This window comes from Onychostoma macrolepis, chromosome 08, assembly GCF_012432095.1.
Source record: "Onychostoma macrolepis isolate SWU-2019 chromosome 08, ASM1243209v1, whole genome shotgun sequence".
In the NCBI taxonomy this organism is placed as follows: Eukaryota; Metazoa; Chordata; class Actinopteri; order Cypriniformes; family Cyprinidae; genus Onychostoma; species Onychostoma macrolepis.
Window position 1 is genome coordinate 20,032,792 of NC_081162.1, and position 25,997 is coordinate 20,058,788.

Below are 25,997 nucleotides of genomic sequence, written 5' to 3' on the forward strand. Positions count from 1 at the left end.
ACACACGTTTGTTTTTGTGAAAAGTGGGGACATCCTTTAGGCATAATGGTTTTTATACTGTAAAAACTGTATGTGCTATTGCCCTACAGCAGGGGTGCCCAACCCTGTTCCTGGAGATCTACCTTCCTGCAGAGTTCAGTTCCAACCCTGATCAAACGCACCCATGTTTAATTATCAAGTGCTCCTTCAGATCCTATTTAGTTGGTTCAGTTGTGTTTGATCAGGGTTGGAGCTGAACTCTGCAGTGAGGTAGATCTCCAGGAACAGGGTTGGGCTCCCCTGCCCTACACCAACCCTACACCTAACCCTACCCCTTACAGGAAACTTTGTGCTATTTCAGATTTTCAATACACTCCATTCTGTGTGATTTATAAGTGTTTTGAAAAGTGGGGACATGGGGTAATGTCCTGAAAAGTCACCTTCTCCTTGTAATACCTGTCATACCCTTGTCATTATACAAATTTATGTCCTCATTTGTCACAAAAACGTGCGCACTGCGCACACACACACACACACACATTTAGTATATTTAGAAAAAAGACAATACTAGTATATAGCATAAAAGAAATATTCATTGGTCAAATGTTAGAATTTTTGGATTTTATTCATTAAATAAATAAATAAAGAATTATGAACACAATAAATATTCGGTCAGGACAGAGGAAAAAACAAGAAACAAACAATTTTTGCAGATTAGGACATGCATGTGTGATCCATCAACATTTTACCACACACACACACACACAAGAAGTCTTTTTCTTGTCAAACGATGCCTGGTCCCAGCCCAGATTTTCTTTCCTCTCTATAATGTTTTTGATCACATCATTCCTCTTCACTCCAGACTCTGAATTTCAGCATTTGTAAATCTACAGAGTCTGTCTTGGTTATAAACCTTTCCATAGCTCCATCCAGTTCACATCCAGTGGACATCCTGTTCAACAAGCCCTCCTCTGTGCCCTTGCACCGAAAGAGATCATCAGATCTTGCTGAGTCAGTGGCCAACTGTTCTCCTCATCTGTCAGTCTCAGTTGCATCTCTGCAGCAGCATGTTCAATGCATACTCCAGACGACTCCGCAGGTCCGCAGTGCAGCCCGCGCTGAGCAACGTGCTCAGTTGGAAGGTGGTGGAGGTTCGCTCTTCGTTGATGTAAGTCAGCAGATATTCATCCTGCTGTGTGCACAGGATGAGCTTGGTGTGGTCGTGGTAGAAGTTCACCTGTTGGAAGATGAAGAAAAAGGTTTTGTTATTCTGGAACAGACGTGAAACACTCTCAGAGGATGCAGGATGTTATTACAGCAGGGTTTGTGACCTTCTTCTTCCCACAGTGCTATAGTATACACAGCTTTTTATCTGAACAAAGACAGACCTGACTGATAACTACCCAGGGCTCTGATGGGCGTAGAGAGCACTAGACAGTAGCTTTTTACATGAGGAATAAAGTTACCAACTGCTGCATTAAAGGAACAGTTCTCACAAAGATGAAAATGAAACTTTTGTCATAAATTCTGTCTTTCATAGACCAAAAAAAAAAAGTTTTTTCCATACAATGAAAGTGAATGATTATCATTGGATCTGCCAAGCTCCAACAATGACAAAAAAGCTAAATGTTATAATACTCTGATGGTGCTTTTTGTCCCTTTTCACAAATCCCTTTCATTTGATAGAAATGACCAACATAAGCATCTATCTTAACATCTCAATTTATACTTCAGAGATGACAGCAAGTTGTACGTGTGCTGAGATGACAGAATGTTTGGTGAACTATCAGTTAAAGAGCTGCTTTGTAATGAATAAAGATGACCAATTTTACCTGGAATGTGCCATCGTTGAAAAGCATCAATAAAGCTCTGTCTGATTTCAGCCACTGCAGAAGATATATTCTGGTCTTCTGGGTATCTTGTTCACTTATCACATCCCCTCCCTGCATGAAAAACAAGGATAAACAATATATTAACGCAACAACTTCTTGTACAACCTGAAGTCTAGACCAGAATATTAAGTCTTTGACTTCTAGACCAACAAACATAAGGGTTGAAACTAAGAGCACACTCACATCCATCAAATTCTCCTCCATGTAGTGGGCAAAGTACTTGAGGATGGTGACCTGGGCCACAGCATACTCAGGAACTTCAATAACAGAGAAAACAGACCTCTGGCTGAGGGCAGCATACTGATGAACAGTCCTATAAAAACAACAAAGACAACATTGATTTATCAACTACGCAGTCAATGCAACACAGTGCTCATGGTTTGTTTCTGCAGCCTCATATATATATTTGAGGTCTATGACTAACGCTTGCTCTTTTATAATATTTCATACGTAATGCCATTTGTCATTCAACTGACATTTCTAGGATACTGCTGCAATTTTTCTTTCTTTCTGAAGATCATCTAGAAGCTATGCTAGAAAACTAGGGATGGGAATTATAAGGAATAATATTGGGGATACTGGATTTACACTACAATTCAAAAACAATTCTCCTCAAGGCTGCATTTATTTGATCAAAATTGCAGTAAAAAAAAACATAATATTGGGAAATATTATAATATTTTCATATATTTAAAAATGTAATTTATTCCTATGATGACAAAGCAGAATTTTCAGATAAATGTAAGTCTTCATTGTCACTTTTGATCATTTTAATGCATTAACAGATTTATTGTATTTATAAAAGGTATCATTTTTAAAAACAAACTTTTGACTGGTAGTGCATATTAGACAATATTGGACATTTAGTTGTGGATACCCATTTCTCATATTTTTTCATTTAGATGAAGGATCTGTCATCATCTAACACTCACTTACAATTAATTCTTAAAAAAACACTAATAATTTAATAATTTACTGTTAAAGGTTATCTTTAAAAATGGTCAGAATTTTCACATGGAACATTATAATGTTGTAATGTCTAAATTCACCAGTAGCAATTATTTTTAATTCATTTTGATAAAATATAATACATGATTTTAAAAATGTATAAAAAAGTCAAACATAAAAACAATTATAGGCCAGAATTTGAATAGCGGTACTAATTTTTAACTGCTTAATGAATATGTGTTGTGCAATGTTTGCCTACTTCAAAAGTGAATCAAATTGGCATTACATATGAACATTTGTTTGGGGTTGAACTTTTGATTAATTTTTTAAAAAGAGCGGAACTGAGTTAGCAAACAGTCAACTTGAAGCACCTACTTCTTGTCAGAGAGGAGACTCATGTGCGTTCCATTGTTGAAAAGGACGCCCACTGTGTTGTCAGACAGCTGATAGCCAAAGCCATATTTGTTGGAGTAGTCAACCCACTTAGTCACCCACTTCAAGCTATTACAACCATTTCCTCTGGGAAGGCTGTCCGCTGTGGGAAAAAGGGCACTGTTAAATACAAAGATCGTATATTTTCTTTACTCTATAGAATGGATTCAGTATAGAAAATCCTAGGTGTGAAGCGTAAAGTGTAATTGGTCTTATTCACCTTTAGGCATGTGTTCAAGACAGCCTCTCAGAACACTAATAACAGCCTCTGCCACAGTGCCAGTGGTGCTGTCTTCAAGACCTACGGGGAAACAGCGGGATAGATTGCGTCAGCTTGTGAAACTAATGAGCTGGAGTCAGACCGAACAGGTGAAACACACACACACACACACGTACAACACACACTTACATTCACTGCTGCTGCTGCAGCTGCCCAAGCTGCCTCTGACAATCAAGTGAATGGTATCTCTTGTCTGCGGCCTTCCGGCAGTTGCCTGGGAAACAGGCTTTCTTGTAGGTGCTGACGGATTTCCTCCTTCCTAAAGAGGAAAAATTGCAGCATATGTGTGTCATGAATGACCTAACACTTAACCTTCATTAATATCTCAGAGTTGGTGATGAGTTCCTTATTATAGCCTACTATAAAGGGAACAATGCTCACCTCGGATGAGTGCGTAGTTATCTGATTACTGATGGCAGTCTTTTTGAAATCTTGACGGAGCTTGAATATGTCTTCCTCTTCTTTGGCTAAGCGATCTGTCGGAAGAAAAACAATTATTCATGTGGTCATCTGAAATGAGTAGTGCACTAGTTAACTAAAGCAAGAACTTACTTATATTTTCATAGTACTTGGCTTTGTCCTTCTTGCCACCAAAGAGAGCAGCGGCTGCCTTTTTGAAGAAGCTCTTGGCTGGACTGGAAATGTGGAAGTCTGGGGCAGAATGGCAGCAGCTGACAGGCAGAGTTTCTGGCATGAAGCCCTGCGGCAAAATCATGACAAAAACACTGACGAACTGCTTGGCTGGATATACTGAATCTACTCTGGTGCAACAAATAAACTTACCTGGGTGAAAAATTCATGCCGAATGATGTCATCCAGGTGTGGGCGGTCCACAGGGTTCTGTGCGAGCATGCTGGAAATGAGCTGTTTGGCGGGGGGAGAGAGCGAGGCCGGGATGGTGTAACGGGCCTCTCGGATACAGCGGTATGTCTCCTTCAGGTTAGTGGTCTCGAATGGAGGTTTACCCAGAAGCATGGTGTACCTGAAGAGGAAGATGTGAAATGTGTCATTAATAAGTGTCTGGCTCTTAAAGGAATAGTTCCAACAAAAAGAAAATAGTTCTATAATCTATTTTTTTTTTAATATATTTAATGAACATGAATGAAGACTGGTGTCTGCGGACTGCTGTCAAGTTTCAAAAAGAATGCAAAAGAGACCCATCAAATTTTATTAAAAGTAATTATGTATTAAGTATTAACTAAGTTCACTATTTAATAGCTCACAATTGAGTGAATAACAATGTAAAACACAACACAAAGACAACTTTTATAAAGCCTTTTTAGAGCTTGACAGACAGCATTACATTCATTATTTTGACAAGAGCAACCAGCACATTCTTCAAAAACTCATTTTGATTGTGTTCATTGGATGAGAGAAGGTCATTTAGGTTAGAAGGACATGAGGTTGAGTAAATGATCCCAAAACAGGTCATCACTGGTGAAAAAACTGTACACCACATGCTGCTAATATGTCATTCAAGCATTGAAGCTAAAGCATAATCACCGAATACAATGGCATACGCAACTAGAATGGAAAAGTAGACATTCATTGATAGAGCGAGTATGAACAGGCAATCATTGCCTATTCACACTGAGCAATTTATAAATATAGCGTATAGAGGAAACCCTCAAATCTGAGGGTGACAAACTTACATGACGCAGCCCAAAGCCCACACGTCAGACTCCCAGCCGTGGCCCTGTTTGTTCAGCACTTCCGGGGACAGGTAGTTGGGTGTACCGCAGATCGTTTTGCGTCTGTTGCTGACTGGCTCCAGTTTGGCAGCCAGCCCAAAATCTCCCACTTTCAGCTCCATTGAGTCATTCACAAACAGGTTGCCTTTGAATGATAAAATGGAAGATTTTTAACTACTTATTAACTGATGGAATGCTAATAAACATCATGCATGTACAGTAAGTATATGCATACATACCTAGTTTCAAATCACGATGCAGGATCTCTAAATCGTGAAGGTATTTTAAAGCAGACACTGTCTGTTTCAAGTAATACCTCACTTCAGGTTCTGTTAGGACTTTACGTGCCTTCAATATATGGGCCAGTGACTAAAAAAGATCACCAGGAGTCAGTCAGGGGGCACACAGTCATTTGCATCACATATTACACATTAATACACTTAGACTTTTAAACTTACTCTTCGACTGCAGTACTCCAGCAGAATATAGATGTTGTCTTTGTCTTCAAAGTGGTGATAGAAATGCACTATTTGTTTGTGGCTGAGAGCTCTGTGCAGGTCAATCTCTCGGTTTATCTGGATCAACAGAACATAACATAAGAACATAAGTGAGAGGTCTTGATCAATCATTTGTGCAGTGCAATTTTTATATGCCATGTGTCTGTCCTACCTTCTCTCTCTGGTGAGGTTTTGACACACGTGAATGTGGGATGATTTTGGCTGCATAGACTTTACTTGAAGACAGGTCGGTCATTTCATAGCACTTTGCAAAGCCTCCCTATGATATAGAGAAAGCATAAGATAAGTATAACGTTAACCAAGATAAAGAGATTTTCAAGAAGCAGTGTAATCATAAACAATGTATGCATAGACAGATAGACATATTAGACAAAAGTAATGCAATCATGCACAATGAATAACAATACTTTTTTCAAATAGAGTAATAATTTTCACATCAAATAATAATCATTTTCAATAAATAAAATATTTTAAACAATATCAGCATTAATATTGAACCCATTACCTTTCCTAGAACTTTTCCCCGGCAGTAACATTTCCCAGTATTGGGGTCTGTAATGATTCTGGAGTACTCTGTGCCGATCCGACTGTTATCCTCTGGTTTTTTCCATCCTTGCTCACTTATTTTATTGAGCTCACACATCTTTTCGTTGTGTGTCGTTATAGTTGGGTAAGAGGTATTCCTCAGTGTCTCCATGGCTCTGTGTGTTACTGTGTGTGCTGTCACAGTGCTGCTGGACCGGCGTGTCTCCTTGCTTTTATACCGCAGCGCCGCGCGCCTCTGCTCTAGACGAACTGCGTCACGAGAGGGGAAGACCCTATATGGCTCGTGAGATCTGGCGTATAGCTCTGTCATCTGTGAACTACCTCACTGAATGTTCCATTATTAAACATCCTAGGCACTTCATAGACACCTACTGGAAAAAGATTATCGCATAAAATTTAGGTCTATCTGAGCAGGGATTCATATCCACACGGCAATCTCTCATACAGCAATCTCTCGCATAGTGATGAATACACATCTTGTGTGTCGGTCAAAGGCAGGCTAACATATCTACAACATTTGAGAAACAAGCGAGATATTGCCAGTTTACTGATGTCGCCAATTTATCCTGGTTCAATAGGCTAAATAAACGATGGTAAAGACATTTGCACGTTTGAAACCGTCTGATTCACAGAAGAGTGTCAGAGCATCACCATGTGGCCAAAGTGACACACAACATCTTGTATGTTCCATTTTAAGCATTATTTTTTTAATATAACTACTAAACATGTTAGATGAACTTAAATTCAAATAGCATAGCTTAAAACATTTCAAATATCAGTATCCCCCCTTTAAATGGGTATTTTGACCTGTCCAACATCAGGTCTTGAGCTTCTCAACTATGTAATAATTAAAATCATACAAGAATGTTTTTATTTTGATGTTAATTTTCATGAAGATCAAAGTAGCTTGAAGTACTATTATTTATTATTTCATTTTACTTATCAAAACACAATTAGCTGCATATTGTGTGTGCAAACTTTTCAATTAAAATCGTAATACCGTTTAAAAATGTCAAATGTGACACCCAAGTAATAACAAGAGCATATGCATAATGGGAAAACAAGAAAATAAATAATTATTTTTCCTTAATATTTATAAACATTTTGTTTTGACTGCATTCATTAAGCTCAACCATTCAACCCTGTTACCCATACATTAAAAAAAATACTGTATATTGTGTATACTGTGTATTTATTACAGCAAAATTAAATTAATTTCAAAAATAAAATATTTTCTTAATTTGTGGGAAGTATAATGCAAGTCTGACCCACATGTAATAGAGAGACATGTTATCTTCTATGAGGTATTAAAAGACCAAGGTCATATGAGCAGGAGAGTAATTTTGGCTCTTTATTTCACAGTTTAGTTTAGAATTTCACAACACAGACAAATAACATGTCATCAAACCTACCTGCAGTAACAGAACAGCAGAAAAAACGTAGTCCTTAATATAAAAATAAGCAATTATTCTATGCTTTATACTGTGCATATCATGCGTGCATATGTCTTCTAAAAGTGACTGGTACCTTTCAGGCAGTGCTAAAACACAAAACAGAAAGCTTTTTGACACAAGGGAAGATGCTTTTTCATTTCATGGTAGCTTGTGTTGAAAGCTTCCGTATAGCATTCATATCATATGCCCAAGTCTGGTCTAGTCCTTCACCCTCAGTGGCTGTGGGAGTCCAGTCAGGAAATGGGAAGCGACAGGCAATCACACGAGCCTCATCTGGTAACTCCTTCTCCAGTTTCCTACCCAACACCTCCATCTGTAGACCACGGTAATTATTGACAAGTCAGACAGGTATTTTTTTGCATTAGTGTTTCGCATTAAGAAGCATGACTATATTCTTCAGAGTAAATCATAGCACTATTAAGAATATATCTAGATGATGTAATTTGTTGCAGCGATTTCTAAAGATAGTATCTTAACACTCAGCTCAGTATAAATGGAGAAAGGACATCTGTGCATACTTACCACTCCGGGTGCCAAGAAAACAGTCACATTGTTATATTTGGACAAATTGGTCTGTGGAAGGAAGTGATGAAACTGAATCATCAACACTTGGACATGTGAAATGAAATCAGAAATAAAATATGCACGTGGTATGTGTAATTTTTAAAATTCCACACAGTTGTAGAACTAGAACAAGGTGTTGTGCTGAAACTGGTTTCAGAAAAAAGAAACTCAAACCCTTTTTGACGCAAAGGACCAAATATAAACAGTATGTATATAAATGTATTGTATAACAAATATTATAATATTGTATGTGTACTTTAATAATTATTATAATTTAATTATTACGGTAAATGCAAATGAAATGCAATTAGTATAATATTTTAAGGATGAATAAAAAGGTAAATGAGGAATACAAATAAACGCTAAAATAAAATAAATACATTTACTTTAATAAATACTGCTAAAAATAATTTAATAGCAGAAAACACATAACATTAAGCAGCCAAGCTGACATGGTTATTGACTGATATGATCATCAACTATATTATTAATCAAAACTTGGGAGTGTTGATATAGGTACAATACATTGACGTAAGATAAATAAAAACAATAAAAGCAACAGATGTTGAGTCAATTATTTGTGTGAAATCCCACCTGGTGCTTGTGCACATTGCTTTAATGCCCACTTTAATGTTTGTTTTGGCATCCCTACATGCCAACATTTACTTAACCAATGGAATTAGTTGGGGGCGGAGCTATTTGTTTTACTGGCCAATGGAAGACATGCTGAAAATCTGTCTGAAAACCATTATTTTTATAATTCCAGTGAGTGCGCTTGTGGCACAGGAATTATACACTTCACCTTTAACACCTTTACCTTACCTTCCAAAAGTCCTGGTTTATAAAAGTCGCAGTGCTGGATGGTATTCCCTTCCACTTTGCTTTGACTCTGGCATATCCAGTTAGGATAGAATTCATTTCAAAGCCAGTGCACTGGAAACCCTCTACAGTGGCAGCAAATACCTATAAAACACATCCAGGCCAAACCTACACTTTGAGAACCAGGATCTGTGATATTTATGTCAGTTGTAACTGGACATAAAGCAGACTGCCTGTGGCTCATATTGTTTGCTTTCCATGAATAAAAGAAACCAAGAAGAATATTTTTATCTGCAAGACCAATGATTCTTGCTATTATATAAGTGTACAGGGAAAAAAGATTTTTCCATCCAAATTTGAGAGTTAATGAGATCCATTTTTGAACACAAAAGAGGCAGCCCCAGGTAGGCTGCCCAGTGGCCATTATCTTGGTGAGAAATGACTGTATAAATAACCCACACATTAGTCATTTCATTTTAGAAAGCCAAGCCCCAAGAGCTTAAAAATGAGCAACATCTAACAGCGAAGTCATGCAAAATTATAAGTAGCCTGTTTTTAAATATTTTTCTTTTGTTTTACATTTGTATTATTTCCCATATATTATCTCCCACTCAGCTGCTAAGCATCTCACCATGTATTGTGGTGAGAAAGTAGTCATCTGCAGAAAGCCATCAGAAGCATCTGAAACAGAAAGTGCTTAGAAGCACAAAATTTCATTTGTAAATCTGTTATATCACTTAGAGATTTACATGATTAAAAAGTATTAAATACATCATTAGGATTTTTGTTAGATGTCCATGTTAGGCTTAGGGTTAAAATATATGCATTGGTATTATACAGAATGATTGGTATTAAGCACAGTATTTAGAAATGCATGTCATACATTCAGTTCATTATCATTTATTGTCAATGTTAAAGACTCACCAGTTGCCCATCACCAGATCCCAGATCTGCCAGACACCCTGCTCTCCCATGCAGGAGTTTCATTACATTCTGGGTCTGTGTTCCACTGGAGGGCAAATAAGGCACCTGGGCAATAACAATTTCACTCTGTAATACTATAAATCTAAACATGGTAAAGTGCAGATTGTTGCCATCTAAAAGGATCACCAGGGTATTGAACGAATAGCTGAGCAAAGCTATAAATAGCTGCCAATTTATCGTATATGACTTCCAGTACCTTGAGACATATGGGTACTTTCCGAAAACCAGGAAGTGCAAATAATGACCAGAGGCCATAAACTCCCACAAGCAAAGCGCCAGATGCTGCTGTGAAAAGTGGCTTTTCCTGAGTGTGATGGGAGAGCTTGCAACTTTTATGCTGAAGGATGACCTCCACTGAATCCTCCATAATGGAACACTAGAGGAAAAAAAGCAAACAGTGTAATGTACATGACTCATGTGAAATATAAATCTGATCAATGCTGACATGCACGTCATAAATCACATTTTATATGAAATTTCTTCCCCTCCACATGCATGCAGGTCATTGCTCAAGAAGTCAAAGTCCTACTTTGTAGAGTTCTTCAGCCACTAGAGAGCGCTACCAATCCACATGGAAACAACGTTTAAAACGTTTGTTTACCAGAAGAGATTATTATATTGCGCAGTCATGAACAAGAGTATGTAGGCGTAAGTAATGTTTTACCACCTGAACGCGTATCTCAGAGATTCAGTTTACTATAAAAGCTTTGTCCACAAAAGCGCGAATGCGTTTACTTCAAGTTTACAGGACAAACAACCAACCCCTGCACAATTTACCAGCAACAAATTAAACGACAAGATTGTAGACAATTAAAAATCGGTTTACCTTTTGCATGCTAGTGCATTTACAGTGTGTTTTTAGTACGAGGAATACGTGACATTCCTGTAAACAACACATGCGCATGCGAGAGTGGGATGGGCTCTAGTATGCTATTGTCTTTCTATGGCTCTGAACTGCTTTAGCTCAGCTCATTAATATTAAAAAGTGCGTTATAATAGTAGGATTCGTAAACTTTACATTTCTTTTTTTCTAAATTAATCAGCAAGTATTAGTTAACAGCAACAATATATGTTTTTATTATTATTATTTATGCTTTATTTAGCCAGGAGCATCCCATTGAGACAGTCTCTTCCTCCAGGGAGAACTGGTGAAGACGGCAGCACATAGAGTTTCACACCAGCTACAAAAGAAAATACAAAACAAAACAATTGATGAAAGAGCATCAAGCGAAACACTTACACGATTAAAACTAATATTTTTGAATTTCACAATATGTTCCTCAGAAGTTTCCCATAAGTAATGTTTACTTTCCCCCCACTTTTGTTCAGTTGTTTTTGTTCATTGACATTTGTTCATTCTTGTCTATTGTTTGTAATAATTATAATATAATTTATTATATATTGTACACATAATCTGTTTATTATTTGTGACCCTGGACCACAAAACCAGTCTTAAGTCGCTGGGGTATATTTGTAGCAATAGCCAAAAATACATTGAACGGGTCAAAATTATTGATTTTTCTTTTATGCCAAAAATCATTAGGACATTAAGTAAAGATCACGTTCCATGAAGATATTTTGTAAATTTCCTACTGTAAATATATCAAAACTTAATTTTTGATTAGCAATATGCATTGCTAAGAACTTCATTTGAACAACTTTAAAGGCGATTTTCTCAATATTTCGATTTTTTTTTGCACCCTCAGATTCCAGATTTTCACATAGTTGTATCTCAGCTAAATATTGTCCTATTCTAACAAACCACACATCCATGGAAAGCTTATTTATTCAGTTTTAAACAATTGACCCTTATGACTGGTTTTGTGGTCCAGGGTCACATTTGATGAAATCCACAAATGTAGGATGCAGTGAATGTTTTGCTATGATTTTCGCATGTTGTCTTTGCTCTGTGAGAGAGCAGCACGGCCGCGGCCGCCCCCTGCTGTCTGCAGACCGCACTCGCACTCTGGGCGGATGTGGGATGAATGGGTGGAGAGTGAGTGTGTCTGCTGACGTCCATTGCGAGCATCACTGCATCCAACATTTATCCCAACAGCCGACTCCACCTCTCCAAAACGGAAAAAAAAAAACTATAATTTATTAGGATTAAATAAGAATCAAGCTCCGTTTATTGTATTGGTTTTATTTATAGTTAAAACAATGGAGTTATACGGAAAGGTAAGTGAGAAACGGCGTTTTATATATAATGTTGTTTGGTCGTAATGGAGCCACGCAAAAAGAAAAATAAATGGCTAATTTAGTCATACTGTAAAAACATAAGTGTCGTTTAGATTTGTCATTTGACAGCGTGCATAATACTGACCGGTCATGAAAGGTTTATGAAATTTATGAAACGCAACATCAGTGACGACAAAAGCAATCAGCAGTAAAAGCTAATTTATTCATAGGAGCTGCTAATTCAAACATTCTTGGTTATTTATATGTTGGGATATTGTGAATATAAGCATGCTGGTTATGCTCTCATTTACAGCTCAAATGTCTCTTTATCTATGGTCCACTTCAAATATAGTTTTTATCTATTATAAGCATAAGGTGTTTGAAGACTATTAACGTTTAATATCCAGGGCTTGACTGAAAAGAGACAGACGCTCAGCCCGGAAGGACACACAGGCTAGGTCTCAAAACCTACTGAGCTGCCTACCTAGACAACATTTTTTGTGTATCATAGGCACCTTCCGCGTTCGCACGCGCCTCTTAAACAGTTTAATCGCAGTTTTCCCAGCTAAATGTGAGCACATAAAGTTTCTAAAACATGATGTTAAGATTTTTGAGGTCACAGTTTCAAATGAAGTCAAAATTTGTTTATTTGTGCGTGTGTGTATACATTAATTTATATTTCAGAACTTGTGAAAAATACATTAACATTTAAACTTATTACAAATTACATTTTAGTTACAAATGTTAAAGATGGTATTAATGGGTTATATTCAAAAATGCTGTAGGACACTCACTAGGCTTCAAGACACAGTCATGGACAGCTCCTGGTGCTGACTTTCACATATTGACATACAGAGCCTGCTTAAAAACACATAGAGAGAACTGAGTCTTTAATGAAATCCAGAAGGCCTCTCTCTCTCTCTATTTATAATATCATGTAACTACATATGACATGCTATAAATACATTTCGGCCATATTAAAAATTTACACAATATTGTTAGGCTGTCAACCTTTGATCTATTCATTACACTGTGTCTTTGTGTTCTCACAGATGGCTGCTACGCAAGACAACAAACAAAAGGAGAACCCTGATCAAAACTTTGATTACATGTTCAAGTTGTTGATCATTGGGAACAGCAGCGTTGGAAAAACATCCTTCCTCTTCCGCTATGCTGATGATACTTTCACATCTGCCTTTGTCAGTACGGTGGGCATCGACTTTAAGGTCAAAACTGTCTATAAGAACGACAAAAGGATCAAGCTTCAGATCTGGGTAATTTCTTTCACTCACATTGACCGCAAAAACCACACAGACTTTAAATCAGCATCAATGTTTCATGCTTGGTAAAGCATTGAAGGGTTGGATAATCATATATGGCGCAATGTAAATATCACGTGGGCTGATGATTAACACTGGCTTATGGAAAGAGAACATAAGCCATTGTCACCTTATCTAGGCCTTTAAGTCAGCATCAGTAAAACTGATCTATTCATTAGATCGTGGCACACTTTTCTATTTTAGTCTTTCAGTGAAAGCGCTGCTACTTTTAGAGGTGACAAACCACCGTCTCGATCGTTTCTCAGACTCGAGCGCTAATTCATTTCATGCATTTGTTGTATTGGCTGTCTGCCCCAGACTAAATTAAACGAATAATTCACCCCAAAATGAAAACTGGCTAAAAATATACTCACCGTCAGACTATCCAAGATTCTCATCGGAACAGATTTGGAGAAATTTAACATTATATCGCTTGCTCACCAGTGGATCCTCTGTAGTGAATGGGTGCCGTCAGAATGAGAGTCCAATAAAAGCATCAGAATAATCCACACGACTGCAGTCCATCAGTTAACCTTTTCCACAGGAGAAAGCAATATTATGAATGGAGGACTCATATTTTAGCTAGGAGCAATAATTTGAAGTTAAAAAACTCTTAATGATGGATTTGTTTATTATAAACATGCAGCTTTTCACTTCACAAGATGTTAATTGATGGACTGGAGTCATGTGGATTACTTGTGAATTATTCTGATGCTTTTATCAGCTGTTTGGACTCTCATTCTGACGGCACCCATTCACTGCTGAGGATCCATTGGTGTGCAAGAGATGTAAAGCTAAATTTCTCCAAATCTGTTCCGATGAAGAAACAAACTCATCTACATCCTGGATGGCCTGAGGTTGAGTAAATTTTTAGCAAATTAAAAATTTTTGGTGAAGTATTTCTTTAACTTCATAAAACATCTAGGCATACTCCTTTTTTAGACTACTTTCTTACATATAATAATGCTGGTCTTGTTATTTTTAGGACACAGCCGGGCAGGAAAGGTACAGGACTATCACCACTGCTTACTACAGAGGAGCCATGGGCTTCATCCTAATGTATGACATTACTAACGAGGAGTCTTTTGCTGCTGTACAGGACTGGTAAGTGGATTTAAAGCTTACATTGTGTATTATGACAGCCAGAGCTTCTGCTTTCAACAGAAGTATTCATGAGCTTTTCACTGTGTGGGTTTGCAGAGGTGATCCTACAGGTTCCATCTGCCTGAAAGCGTGAGACATTCATGCCTGTCGATCCTGGAGTCAAAATCCATAAATGAACGTCAGGAATCATATCAGGAACATATCATAATGATTTTATAAAGCAGAGCACAGTTCAAAAAGTAAATAGAAAGTACAGAAATATCACTTAACCATGGGTTTGTGTTAAAACTTCACTTGTTTTTTAGTGTCTAAGCCAAAACATGAGAATAAAACAGTGTTTAAATTTAATTTTACTTAAGTTTTAATAGTATAAAATAAAAAATTTTTTCTTAATTTAGCAAAACCAAACTTAAAGGGATAGTTAATGCAAAAATGAAAATTATGTAATTATTAACATGTCATTCCAAACTTGTATAAGAACTTAAAGGAAGCTATTTTGAAAAACATTGGTAAAACCCACTTTTCTTAAAATATCTTCTTTTGTGTTCCACAGGGGAAAACAAATAAACTCGTATTAGCATGGAATGACATGAAGGTGTTTTAATTTTTGAGTGAACCATCCCTTTAAGAAATTATTTTATTAAAGTAACTTTATAAAAGACTTTTTTTTTTGTTTTGTTTAGAATGGTTCAGTGCTCAAAATGGTCAAAGTTATTTTAGGAAAACAAAGTATAATTTCAATCATTTTAGCTTTATTACAAATGAAATGCAAATTCTGTCATCATTCATTTTCTCTATTACCTCTATTATCTTCGTGTTGTTCCAGTGACTTTCTAGAAAGGAAATTGTGGACTGTATTTAAAGTCTTCTGAAGCCATTCATTCGGTGGCCGAGAGAGCTCAATGCCCTGCAACTTCAGAAAACACATGCAGATAGAAAAAGCACCGGCAAATCAAGAAAACATCTTCATCAGTTTGACAGCAGGTGGTTCAAATGCTCACAAAGCAAACAAATAAAGAAACGTGCTGCAAATGCTCACAACACAACTAAATAAAGAATTTTATTTGCAGCACGTTTCTTTATTTGATTGTGTTGTGAGCATTTGCAGCACGTGCCGTGTGTTGTCAAATTGATGAAGTTGTTTTCTTAATTTGCAGGTGTTTTTTCTATTTTCAGCGCATTGAGCTCTCTCGGCCACCGGACATTGTGTGCAATGTGTGAAAAATATTTTACTGTTCCTCTAAATTACACGAGCTTGATTTATCTTGTTAGTTTAGTCAGATGAAAAATACTTTTTGTACAAAAGAAAAAGATTTAAATCAATGACCTGCGAAACACAATACTTAAAGTGGTTTTGAAGGAAATTGTATCACTTGAATACAAATACCCCCAAAATAAACTGTAGTAATAAAGTGCCATTACATTTCTGGATTAGAAAACGCAAGGAACAGGAACAGAGAGGGACACAATCTGAAGGAGTGTGTTTGACACGTTTCCATTGATTCCGTGTGACATGATGACATATTGATACAATAAAACTGTCAAAAGTTTCAGTAAGCGTCTGGCACATCTTGTGCTGGAGGATGTATCAGTGGCATTTGTACTGATGACAAGCATGTCTGCTGGCTTTTGTCTCGTCTTGTGTCAGGGCGACCCAGATTAAGACATACTCTTGGGACAATGCCCAGGTGATCCTCGCAGGAAACAAATGCGACATGGAGGAGGAGAGGATAGTCTCTGTGGACAGCGGGAGACTGCTAGCAGAACAGCTGGGTGAGTAAAAGATATATATATATACATACATATATATATATATATATATACACACACACACACACACACACACACACATATAATATATATATATATATATATATGTATATATACAGTGAGGAAAATAAGTATTTGAACACCCTGCTATTTTGCAAGTTCTCCCACTTAGAAATCATGGAGGGTCTGAAATTGTCATCGTAGGTGCATGTCCACTGTGAGAGACATAATCAAAAAAAAAAATCCAGAAATCACAATGTATGATTTTTAACTATTTATTTGTATGATACAGCTGCAAATAAGTATTTGAACACCTGTCTATCAGCTAGAATTCTGACCCTCAAATACCTGTTAGTCTGCCTTTAAAATGTCCACCTCCACTCCATTTATTATCCTAAATTAGATGCACCTGTTTGAGGTCGTTAGCTGCATAAAGACACCTGTCCACCCCATACAATCAGTAAGAATCCAACTACTAACATGGCCAAGACCAAAGAGCTGTCCAAAGACACTAGAGACAAAATTGTACACCTCCACAAGGCTGGAAAGGGCTACGGGAAATTGCCAAGCAGCTTGGTGAAAAAGGTCCACTGTTGGAGCAATCATTAGAAAATGGAAGAAGCTAAACATGACTGTCAATCTCCTCGGACTGGGGCTCCATGCAAGATCTCACCTCGTGGGGTCTCAATGATCCTAAGAAAGGTGAGAAATCAGCCCAGAACTACACGGGAGGAGCTGGTCAATGACCTGAAAAGAGCTGGGACCACCGCTTCCAAGGTTACTGTTGGTAATACACTAAGACGTCATGGTTTGAAATCATGCATGGCACGGAAGGTTCCTCTGCTTAAACCAGCACATGTCCAGGCCCGACTTAAGTTTGCCAATGACCATTTGGATGATCCAGAGGAGTCATGGGAGAAAGTCATGTGGTCAGATGAGACCAAAATAGAACTTTTGGTCATAATTCCACTAAACGTGTTTGGAGGAAGAAGAATGATGAGTACCATCCCAAGAACACCATCCCTACTGTGAAGCATGGGGTGGTAGCATCATGCTTTGGGGTGCTTTTCTGCACATGGGACAGGGCGACTGCACTGTATTAAGGAGAGGATGACCGGGGCCATGTATTGCGAGATTTTGGGGAACAACCTCCTTCCCTCAGTTAGAGCATTGAAGATGGGTCGAGGCTGGGTCTTCCAACATGACAATGACCAAGCACACAGCCAGGATAACCAAGGAGTGGCTCTGTAAGAAGCATATCAAGGTTCTGGCGTGGCCTAGCCAGTCTCCAGACCTAAACCCAATAGAGAATCTTTGAGGGAGCTCAAACTCCGTGTTTCTCAGCGACAGGCCAGAAACCTGACTGATCTAGAGAAGATCTGTGTGGAGGAGTGGGCCAAAATCCCTCCTGCAGTGTGTGCAAACCTGGTGAAAAACTACAGGAAACGTTTGACCTCTGTAATTGCAAACAAAGGCTACTGTACCAAATATTAACATTGATTTTCTCAGGTGTTCAAATACTTATTTGCAGCTGTATCATACAAATAAATAGTTAAAAAATCATACATTGTGATTTCTGGATTTTTTTTTTGTGATTATGTCTCTCACAGTGGACATGCACCTACGATGACAATTTCAGACCCCTCCATGATTTCTAAGTGGGAGAACTTGCAAAATAGCAGGGTGTTCAAATACTTATTTTCCTCACTGTATATATATATATATATGTATATATATAAAGTATGCACAATATTGGATTTTGCTGATATTCAATATTTTTTAACTCATTTTAGCCAATATCCAATGCTGATACCGATATATATGTATTTATAGATGATATATTTTTAAATTTGGTTAGTTTTGGGCAAATAAATTGTTTGGGGTCAGAAAGATTTTAAAGAAATCAAGACTTTTATTCAGAAAGGAGCACAGTAAATTGATCCAACTTGAAAGAAAAGACATTTATAACATTACAAAAGATTTACATCAAATAAATGTTGTTCTTTTGAAGACTGTTTCACAACTGTTTTCTGAAGAATCATGTGACACTGAAGACTGGAGTAATCACATGAATAAATGACAAATTTACTAATTTTTGATCACATAATAGAAGCCTTAATGAGCATGAGAGACTTTAAAAACTTAAAAATCTTACCGACCCCAAACTCTTGAAAGCTAGTGTGTATTCCCTTTACTTACCAATCTCTCTTTCCAAAAAGGATTTGAGTTTTTTGAGACAAGCGCAAAGGACAACGTCAATGTCAAGCAGACTTTTGAACGCTTGGTGGACATCATTTGCGACAAGATGTCAGACACACTTGAGGCCGACCCTGCCGTTACCACAGGAACGCCCACTACCAGACTGACGGACAACCCGACACCCCCGCAGCAGTCTGACTGTAGCTGCTAGTGTTCACCGAATCACCGTCCAGGCCGTTCGCTTCTGTGGCTCGAGCGCTGTTGCCAAGCTTCTGTCTTCTGACACAGAATAAGTTACTGAACCTCAAATCTTTGACCTGGCTTTAACTCCTAGTTTTTTGATGTTAATGACATAGCAAACTAGCAAGATTGTGCCAAACACAAGTGTCAAACCTTGTCCTTCCTTTATGCCATTATACCAGTACACAGGTCTTTTTTTCAGGGGTTGTTAGTGTCTGTATTCCCTGCACTGCAATATCTCTCCTATTTGTCATTTTAGCAAAAGCAGAAATGAGTTGAACTTTAGATGCTCCGCAATCATTCCCATGTCTCTCAGGGGAATTATAAACTTCTGCAAATTTATAAATTCTATACTTGTCTAACTTATGTGTAATAGATTGAGAGGATGTTGTACTCGTATTTTGCCGGTGAGTCAGTTGGATATGTTTGTGTGTGACCGTGTGTACGGAAAATGACTGCGAAAGCTAAAAAAGTAGGAGAAAAATAAACGTGGCCTTGAAGTGGTTCTCTCGTCTAGATCTAGTCTTTCACATGGTCCCGTACAGACAGCTGCCATTGAGTCTGTATCTTCATTCTTTTATTTAAAATAAAATAAAATATAAGAATAACAAATAAAATAATCAATAAAATGGTTGAACCAGGGTTGTTATAGAAAACTAAAACCATTAAAAATGTTACTTGAAATAAAATGAACGTTAACTGAAATAAAATATTTAAAAAAAACGTAGACTTAAAATTTTATTTTATTACAGCCGGCTGCCAAGAAAACATCTTGACATACTGGAATAAAATTGAATTAAAACTATATATATAGAAAATAAATTATATCATTACAAAATTATATAATATATATAATAAAAACACACATATAACTAATCAAAATAACAAAAACTGTTAAAACTTTAAAAGAAATTTTAAACGAAAACAGAAAATATAAAAACTATATATATATATATATATATAAAAACTATATATATATATATATATATATATATATATATATATATATATATATATAAAATTGATAGCATCTCAATGATACTAAAGTAACACTGGTCTGAACACACACACATGCACACACACACAATCAGATTAGGCCAAATATAACTTGAACAGTCCATCTCAAAAAAAATAAATTTAAGAATAAAATAAACAAATCATAGATTTGGTTATAGAGAGATTGCAGGTTATTTTCAGAGGAAACAAGAGACAGCATTATAGAGTCAACCCATGCTTTTATTTTGGTGCATATAAAAAAACATTTTTATTCGATTTTACCAGTTTTCGTACGTAAATTTATTTCTACAGTTCTATCCAATAGACTGCGATAAACAAGGAGTCCAATAAACAACTACACGGTCTTGTGAAACCTCCAGACAAGTTTTGTCATTCAAGTCACATAACAAAAAAATAGTTATCCCTAAATATCATTTGTCAAATTCTGTTTGTGTATTTTTCTCATGATTTAAAAAGAGACGAGAAGGACGCACTGATTTCATCCATTTAGGGTCAATAAGAATCTACAGTATATGTGTCAAAATGAGTCCCAAATTGAGCATTTGGGCTTTTTGTGAAGGATCTGGAAATCAAAATGCCCCGTTTTCCCCCCAAACAGAAAGATGTTTTCTCTCATATTGCATGAAACGCAAATGTCTTCGGATGTCTCAGTCAGATGAACACAGCATAGACGGAAATAGGATGGAGGTTCTTACAGCTGGTCGCAAACCCAAACCCATTACACTGGCCTGCTTTTACCCTGTCCGATGAGGTCTGACAACTTTTGTCTATTTTTTTTTTGTTTTTTTGTTTTATGCTGGGAGCATTTATGCCACATAAACAGGAGGAACATGACAAACACATCTAGGTCAATTTCCAGCCAGTAGTTTCTTTAGTGCAGCAAGAGGATAAAATCTAAAGAGCTATCTGTAAGGCACAACCCTCAGGCCACGGAACCACTTTCTCTTAAAAAGAAAGAAAAAATGAAAAATAAACACAGTAATGACTATAATTTGGCTTTCCCTTTCTCTACGCAATCTCTCTAGAGACACATATCAATGGGATCATTACATACTAAGAATAACAAACATTCTCTCAGTAAGAGTTCCATAATACAACACCATCACCAAAAGGGATGATATAATCATTTACAACCACATGATAAGAGCAACAATATGTACTGTACAGCACAATAAATACATGTATGTAAACAGAGAGAAATGAAAAACAATGTAGAGAATGGAGACAATTTAAAAAATATGAACTACTAATAAAAAAAAGCAAACTTGGCAACAGAATGAGTTTTAAATAGAGTAAAGAAAGCAACGAGAAAGGGGTAGTTTCAAAAGGCTTCGATATTATACAGAATTTTGTACATTTGATTAGGTATATTTACTGCATATGTATATTTAAAATAACGTGTTAAGGAAAACTGACTCATAAGCCTGCATTGCCGATGCTACAGTTTGATTAAAACGCTTTAATATGCTACAAGCACATCAAAGAGCATTAATAAATAATGCTAGCATTAACGTAACAAAATTAAGAGGATGTTTGTACAGTAGGACACTTGACAGAGATGAGTAAAGCAGCAATTAAAATCATTGCGACTGTAAATGTTTGGCAATGTCAAAAATATCCAAAATAAATACTAATTACAAAAAAACTGAAATGAAAAAGTACAGTGCAACTAGATTCACACTTACAATGAGGCTTTGCACTGAAGCTGATTGTCCCATGATCATGCGACAACAGAAACCACTAAATTGAGCTTGATCATTTATTTCAGCTGTTTTCTGATTAACTGGCCAGGGACGTATGGCACCAAATAATTAAAATGATTATTATTATTTAATTATAATAATAATTAATATCGTTATTTATGAAGTGATAACCAGGATTCATTTTACTCCATTGCTAGCAAGATGACATTTAAGGCTTATTCAAGCTATTATTTCATAACAGATTTCTAACAGAGTTGTTGTTCTTGGGGGGAATACATTTTTTTTTTTTTTTTTTTTTAAAGTTGAAATATGGTCATAATTAGGTATTATTAAACTGAGCAACTTATTGTTAAAAAAAATATATTTTCAGATCTGGATTGGATGCAACAAATAAAGGTAAAACAAACATAAAAAAAGTGGAAATTACCATATTTACCCCAAATATGGTCATTTAAATGAAAATGAGTATTTTCAGTGTGAAAATGGTGTCTCACGAGTTCTTTTCACTTTGGTACCATGTCCATTCACTTCAAATAATGACTGATACACAAACACAACAGACAGCTAAATCCAGATTAATAACACATTCAAGGCATCAGGAAGACATGAAGTTCAAAGCATGAAGTATTCACTTCTAAAGTGTTTGTCTGCTAAAATGCTTCGAATTGCCACTTTCCTTCAGATAAACAGGAAAAAATAGTCTCGTCGGTGAAAAACAGCTGCTTTCTAAATGTTTCTAAAATACTGTTTCAGTCAAAAAAAAATAAAAAGTACCTCACAATCAGGAATACAAGTCGAGCTTTTTAACCTTTCATTTGTTTAGTTTGTCTGTATGAATGACAGGTGGGAGTGGAAAAGATATTCCTGAGTGTAAAAATGGTTAAAACTAAAAAAAAAAAGAGTGAGGAATGAAAAATAAAAAACAGGTTAAAGGCGGACATTTAAAAAGCACTTCTGAACGACGTATGCAAAATAGACAATGAAAAAAACTAATATCTTAACCATAAATAAGTGTTTCTCATCTCTAATATAAAAAAGTTCAGGTGCCGTGTCATACTGTGTTATGTGTTGGCAGTGTCGTCTTCCTCCTCCTCCTCCTCCTCCTCATCATCCTCTTCCTCTTCCTCCTCTAAAACACAGGGTTCTGATATTTCCCTTTCCTCCTCCTGCTCGTCCTCTTCATCCTCGTCCTCCTGTGCGTCCCCCACCTGCTCGTCCAGGGGGATCTCTGTACATTCGGAGTCCTGTGTGCAAAGGGTTTTAGAGTCACTGCAGCTGTTTTCCTCCTCTTCCTCCTCTTCCTCCTCCTCTTCATCAGGAGGGCTTCCACTGTCCTTCTCCGTGTCGGATTCTCCGTCCTCCTCCAGAGTCAGCTCAAACTGGAACTTCTCCTGGCCAGCGGTGCGTCGGCCCTCGCTGCTGGTGTCCAACGCCGGAGAGGGGCTCTGGGGAATGGTGCTCTGGTACCACTCCCTGTTGTCCTCCAGCGTGTCCAAGATGTCCTGGGCGTCTGGGTGCACCAGGTCTGCCCACGTCTCCCACAATGGGTGCACAATGTAATCGATGAAGCCCACCTAGAACAAAAGAGAAAGAGAAAAATGTATAATTTCTTTTGAAAGACTAGGTTTGTATACTGTGGTAAAATGTTTAATAGAATACACAATATATTGAGTTATAAATTTTTACATAATATCTACAGAGGTATTTAAAAGGACTTATAAAATAGCTGGCATATATACTACTATTCAAATGTTTGGGGTCACATACTTTTATTGAGCAAGAACATGTTAAATTGATTAAAAGTGAAGACATTTATACACAAGATTTCAATAAAATGTTGTTCTTTTGAACTTTCTATTTATCAAAGAAACATTTTTTTAATTTTTTTTTTTTTTTTTTATGTACTACAAGTTCCAAATATTAAACATTGATAATAATATGAAATGTTTCTTGAGCAGCAAATCAGCATATTAGAATGATTTCTGAAGAATCATGTGACAGTATAGACTGGAATAATGGATGCTTTTCAGCTTTCCCATTAAACAAATATTTTACAATATATTAAAATAGAAAATAGTTATTTTAAATTATGATAATATTTCAAGATAGTTTTGTTTTTACTGAATTTTTGATCAAATAAATGCAGTCTTGGTAAACATAAGAGACTTCTTTCAAAAACATTAAAATTCTTACCAACCCCAAACATACATTCTCAAAAATTTGATGCATGAATTAAATCATGAGGAAAAAATAACCTCTTTACTGTTTCTTTAAAATAAAATATATGGTTACACTTTATTTCAATAGTCCACTTTAGACATTCTACTAAATATAAGTAACTTTGTAACTACGTGTCAACTACATGTCAACTAATTATCATTAATTTGCAACTACATGTCTACTAACTCTCAGTAGGGTAGGTTTAGGGTGAGTAGAATAAGTTGACATATACTTGCAAAGTTTCTCATACTCAGTATGTTATATGTTGTGGACCCATCAAAATAAAGTGTTAGAAGATATTAAGCAGACAGTCTACTAATACTCTAATGACTGCTAGTTGACCTGTAGTTGCAAAGTTACTTACTGTTAGCAAAATGTCTAAAGTGGACTATCGAAATAAAGTATTACCTAAAATATAATCATTCATAATCTGTTTTTTTTTCTTCCAACAATATAGTTTATATAATAACATCAACTCCATGGGAGTCATGGGATTTATGCTGTAATAAATTATAATACACAAAAATAACAATAACAAAGAGGACAGCCATGCACTGGCTTATGGGTAAGGCTCAAAAGGTCATCACATTGGATATAACATCCCACCCTGAATGGTTACAATTGCTTTAAACACCTGACTCCATGCATAACGGTTACAAATAAAAAATTTTTAGGAACATAATATAGAGTTAAATATATATGAAATATATACGCTTGATTATTTTGTGTTCCATTATTTCATTCATCTTTATCTACCCTGAGCTGGCTCACCTGGGACTTCTCGACTGAAGCGTTGTGCTTGTCGCACATAGGGCTGATCTCCATGCCGCGCTCCCGCTCTCTGTCCCCCTGACTGAAGAACTCCTCCATGATGCGGTCCGTCCACTGCCTGTACAACTGCAGCGGCTTGGTGGGGTTACTGAGGTCTGCACAGTGCACCATGTTCTGCAAGACCTGAGACATTCAAACGAATATTTAAAATCATTTACATATTCAGAGGTATATTATCGTATTTAAATTTGGGTGCTGAACTCTTCAGAGCAGAGGCTGTTAACCTTTAAACCCAGGGTCCCCCATCCAGACTCCTCAGCCATGGAGCTTCATAATTAATTTGTAGCACTTTATAATAATTCTCACATTGCTATCTTCAAATTAAATGTTTCTTACTACATTTTAAGTAAAAAATGTATAAATGATTAAATTTTATTTTATTAATTTTCAATTAATAAAGAAAATGTATGTATAAAATATATGTATGTATAACTATATAAAATGTAAAAACAATTAAAAAAAAAAAACATACATTAATAAAAATATTACTTGTCAATTAACAAGTTTTTAATTAACAAATTAATGACAAAAAAAGAGAAACACTACTTTTAACAAGCTCAAATCATACTCTTTATTGCCATTATCTACAATACATTATGAGTTTTAATAAAAGGACCAACCTGTATCCTGTCAGAGTAGTTATCCAGCAGTAATACCCCAGAACTGGTCACCTTTTTGGTCTCCACCATGGTTTTCAGATCCGCCAATAAATTCATGTGCTTAGACATGTCTGTGGCCAGAACCTGCAAAAAAAAAAGATGAATGAACATCAATTTTACGTAGCTGAAGAGAACCTATTTTCACATAAAATTAAAGTTTAGTTCCATATTACAAGTATCAATGCAATTAAACTGCAAAAACAGTCCAGTTATACAAATTATAGCTAAACTATAGACCAACGACACATTTAACGTCGTGACTCACAATGTCAATGACCATCTTGCGGAGTGACTGTCTCTGTTTCTTGGTCAAGTTCTGGAAGATGTCACAGTTCTCTTCCTGCAGCAGTTTAAAACCTACAGCCAGATGATGATTCTCCAACACAGACGAATCATTATACATGAGGGCCAGCTCAGAGTCTGAGATGGGAGAGAAAAAAAAAAAAAGAGGAAGCACAATTAATTCTATACTGTACCAACTCGACAGCTCTTGTGTTTGTAATTCTTGGTGGACCTTCTATGTATAGCAACCTAAATTTGACCAGTTTATTGGAAGGCTGCAGTTTTGCTTTAAAAGAGCACACAAGTCATATGAACCACTTTCATGGTGCTTTTTTTGGAGCTTGACCTTTCAGAACTGCGTAAAGATT

The 25,997-nt window shown here is 36.5% G+C and overlaps 4 protein-coding genes across 14 annotated transcripts in view; 1 reads left to right on the forward strand and 3 right to left on the reverse strand.

The window, feature by feature from the left end:
* Positions 1-585: 585 nt before the first annotated feature.
* On the reverse strand, positions 586-6,857 carry plk2b (polo-like kinase 2b (Drosophila)). The gene is made up of 14 exons (XM_058785477.1): positions 6,246-6,857; positions 5,892-5,999; positions 5,681-5,797; positions 5,462-5,591; positions 5,184-5,367; positions 4,315-4,513; positions 4,084-4,231; positions 3,913-4,007; positions 3,661-3,790; positions 3,472-3,552; positions 3,195-3,354; positions 2,055-2,184; positions 1,812-1,922; positions 586-1,216 (listed from the first exon to the last, which is right to left on the reverse strand). Exons 1-14 carry the CDS (start codon positions 6,594-6,596, stop codon positions 1,025-1,027), a joined length of 2,136 nt encoding a protein of 711 aa, XP_058641460.1. The 5' UTR covers positions 6,597-6,857; the 3' UTR covers positions 586-1,024.
* A 766-nt stretch (positions 6,858-7,623) lies between these two features.
* si:dkey-190g11.3 (uncharacterized protein LOC567059 homolog) lies at positions 7,624-11,024 on the reverse strand. Its single transcript, XM_058785478.1, has 6 exons — positions 10,934-11,024; positions 10,304-10,483; positions 10,048-10,152; positions 9,127-9,267; positions 8,263-8,313; positions 7,624-8,053 (listed from the first exon to the last, which is right to left on the reverse strand). Exons 1-6 carry the CDS (start codon positions 11,009-11,011, stop codon positions 7,874-7,876), a joined length of 735 nt encoding a protein of 244 aa, XP_058641461.1. The 5' UTR covers positions 11,012-11,024; the 3' UTR covers positions 7,624-7,873.
* Positions 11,025-12,093: 1,069 nt separating this feature from the next.
* rab3c (RAB3C, member RAS oncogene family) lies at positions 12,094-19,572 on the forward strand. Its single transcript, XM_058785479.1, has 5 exons — positions 12,094-12,285; positions 13,338-13,559; positions 14,590-14,708; positions 16,357-16,481; positions 18,698-19,572. Exons 1-5 carry the CDS (start codon positions 12,268-12,270, stop codon positions 18,886-18,888), a joined length of 675 nt encoding a protein of 224 aa, XP_058641462.1. The 5' UTR covers positions 12,094-12,267; the 3' UTR covers positions 18,889-19,572.
* A 2,328-nt stretch (positions 19,573-21,900) lies between these two features.
* The window catches only part of LOC131546128 (cAMP-specific 3',5'-cyclic phosphodiesterase 4D-like), a 143,816-nt gene continuing 139,719 nt past the window's right edge, over positions 21,901-25,997 (reverse strand). For all 11 annotated transcript variants that reach the window (XM_058785469.1, XM_058785467.1, XM_058785468.1 and 8 more), the window contains 4 exons: positions 25,613-25,767; positions 25,309-25,431; positions 24,629-24,811; positions 21,901-23,211 (listed from right to left, as the gene is read on the reverse strand). In XM_058785469.1, the coding sequence (XP_058641452.1) occupies positions 22,699-23,211; positions 24,629-24,811; positions 25,309-25,431; positions 25,613-25,767 (974 nt within the window). In that variant the 3' untranslated portion in view covers positions 21,901-22,698. The remainder of the gene's footprint in view (positions 23,212-24,628; positions 24,812-25,308; positions 25,432-25,612; positions 25,768-25,997) is intronic.